The sequence below is a fragment of the Syngnathoides biaculeatus genome, chromosome 22 (assembly GCF_019802595.1).
Source record: "Syngnathoides biaculeatus isolate LvHL_M chromosome 22, ASM1980259v1, whole genome shotgun sequence".
In the NCBI taxonomy this organism is placed as follows: Eukaryota; Metazoa; Chordata; class Actinopteri; order Syngnathiformes; family Syngnathidae; genus Syngnathoides; species Syngnathoides biaculeatus.
In genome coordinates, this window is record NC_084661.1 from 3,140,242 (window position 1) to 3,142,672 (window position 2,431).

Sequence of the window (2,431 nt, forward strand, 5' to 3'; positions counted from 1 at the left end):
TGTCACTTTCTGTACTGCAATGAAAATGTTATTTTATTGTTGTTGGTTCACTAGACACTTGTACTGTTGTAATTTTTGTCTCAAGAATGCAACATATATATGCTGTACTGTTGATTAAGCATTCTGGTACACACACAGCGCCTCCGGCAGATGTCTCAGAGTGATGAATAGTAACTACAGAGTAATATAATAGTTAGGGTTTTATAATTTCTATTTATAACTTTATAATGCTATATATATATTATATCTAGTATTATATATTGTATGCATAAAATTTCATGATTAAAGATTTAACTAATTACCTCTTTTTGTCTCAAATATGCAAAGTACAAATACTCTTGACATATTTTAAACGTTCTGGTATGCACATGTACATACATCCCCTGTCACTTTTTGGTTTTTCACTTTTCGCGACTGGTTCTGGTCCCAATTAACTGCGAAAAATGCGAGATTACTGTACCTTATTTTCCTTTTCCCTGGAATGTTTCCCTGTATCTAAACCCCTGTTAGATTTCATAAAATGTTACATAAAATTATCTACCTGTGAGTGTTGTGTTTGGATATGGTAAGAGACCGCTGGGATCAAGAATTCTTATTTGATTATCTGTAGAAACCTTCAGTTTATGGGACATTTTTCATCTTTTTTCCTAGTTTTACACATCTCAAAATAGTCCCCCTGTGTGGAGTTTGCATGTTCTCTCTGTGCCAGCGTGGGTTTTCTCCTGTCACTCCTGTTTCCTCCCATATCCCAAAAATATGGCTGGTAACCAGTTCAGGGTATTCCTTGCCTCCTGCCCGATGACAGCTGGGATTGGCTCCAGCACTTCACCGACCCTCGTGAAGATAAGCAGCTCAGAAAAGGAATGGATGGATGGATAGTTAGTTTTTTCATGTAGTGTAAACATGTTCATGAAAGTGATGTTCAAAACGGGTCAGAGTTTAGAATATTTGTTTAAAATTACTGCTATTTGCATTTAAACTTGTTTTGCTTGAGAATCTAAATAGACTGATATTGTGGTGGAAATGTCAAATAAAGCATGTGGTGAAGTTTTGCAAAATGAGTGTGAACATCCTAGGTATTGTGGTAATGGTGCTGTTCTACCTGCTGGTGCTGGGTACTGGCATCTGAGTTTCTCGGAAGACCAACCAGATGCATAAGAACAATTAGTCAAATCAGATTGACAGAAAACTGCAGGGAAATGGAGGCATACATCTGACTGTGGCAGTCTTCACCATGACAGGTACAGTATACAGTATTCTGTACAAGCAAATTGATCTGACTACTCTGATAAGAACCATTGCTTTTTAACACACCTCAAACCACTTCATAATTGGTCAGGCTAATTTTCGGGTGGTATTTAATGGTCTCGTCAAATAATATTATCTCAGAAGTCAACTTAATATAAGAATTTGCCTAGACTGCCGTACGGTGGTCCTGTTGTAGAGCGTTGGCCTCAGAGTTCTGAGGATGAGCGTTCAAATGCCCACCCCGCCTGGTTGGACTTTGCATGTTCTCCCCGTACCTATGTGGGTTTTCTCCAGATAGTCTGGTGTCCTCCCACATCCCAAAAACATGCTTTAATTGGGCATTCTAAATTGCCGTCATGCAGTGCTTCTCAAATAGTGAGGCGTGCCCCCCTTGCACATTGCACATCCATTACAGTGGTTGGCAGTGGCGCTCTCATTGTCAGAATGTGCGCAAGGAATATTAGCTTTATGCTGTAGTTTTTTTTTTTTTAATTGCCCCAAGCAGGTGAACTGAAGTACAGTAAATGAAACCATAAAAGACCAGATGAAAAAACTTTTTAACAGGGATGAAAAGAAAAGTGGAGAGAGACAAAGATAATAAGACAAAAGAAAGTCACCCGGAACCTAAGACAAGGAAATATGATGAACGTATGTAAGGAAAGCGGTGTGTTTCCAGTGTCTAAAAATGTTGGCAGTGGACAGCATGATGCCAAATAAATTAATACGCGACTTCAAGACATTACGCCCATCATGCTTAGATAGGAAGGCACACGGGTTAAGTCTCCCATCTCTCGCACACCTCTGAGAGTACCGCTCCCATTCCTGAGTCAGATGCATCCACTTCCACCACAAACTGCCTCTCTGGATCTTGCATGATGAGGACTAGAGCTGTGGTGAAACTTGACCTAAGTTTGTCAAAGGCCTCCTGGCAGGTCACATCCCACTCGAATGAATTCCCAGGTGAAGTGAGGGCGTGCAAGGGAGCAGCTATGGAACTGAAGTTCCTGATGAACTTGCGGTAGAAATGTGCGAACCCAATGAATCTCTGCACCTCCCTGCGATTGGTGGGGGTGGGCCATTGGAGAACAGAGTCAACCTTACTGGGATCCATGCCAATCTCTCCCTCGGCCAAGATGAATCCCAGGAATGTGACGGAAGGCCGGTGAAACTCGCACTTTTCCAT

The 2,431-nt window shown here is 41.2% G+C and overlaps 1 protein-coding gene across 1 annotated transcript; it reads right to left on the reverse strand.

Moving 5' to 3' along the window:
- Positions 1 to 2,023: 2,023 nt before the first annotated feature.
- Positions 2,024 to 2,431, reverse strand: LOC133495990 (uncharacterized). The gene has a single exon (XM_061811100.1). The coding sequence runs from the start codon at positions 2,429 to 2,431 to the stop codon at positions 2,024 to 2,026; it is 408 nt and encodes a 135-aa protein (XP_061667084.1).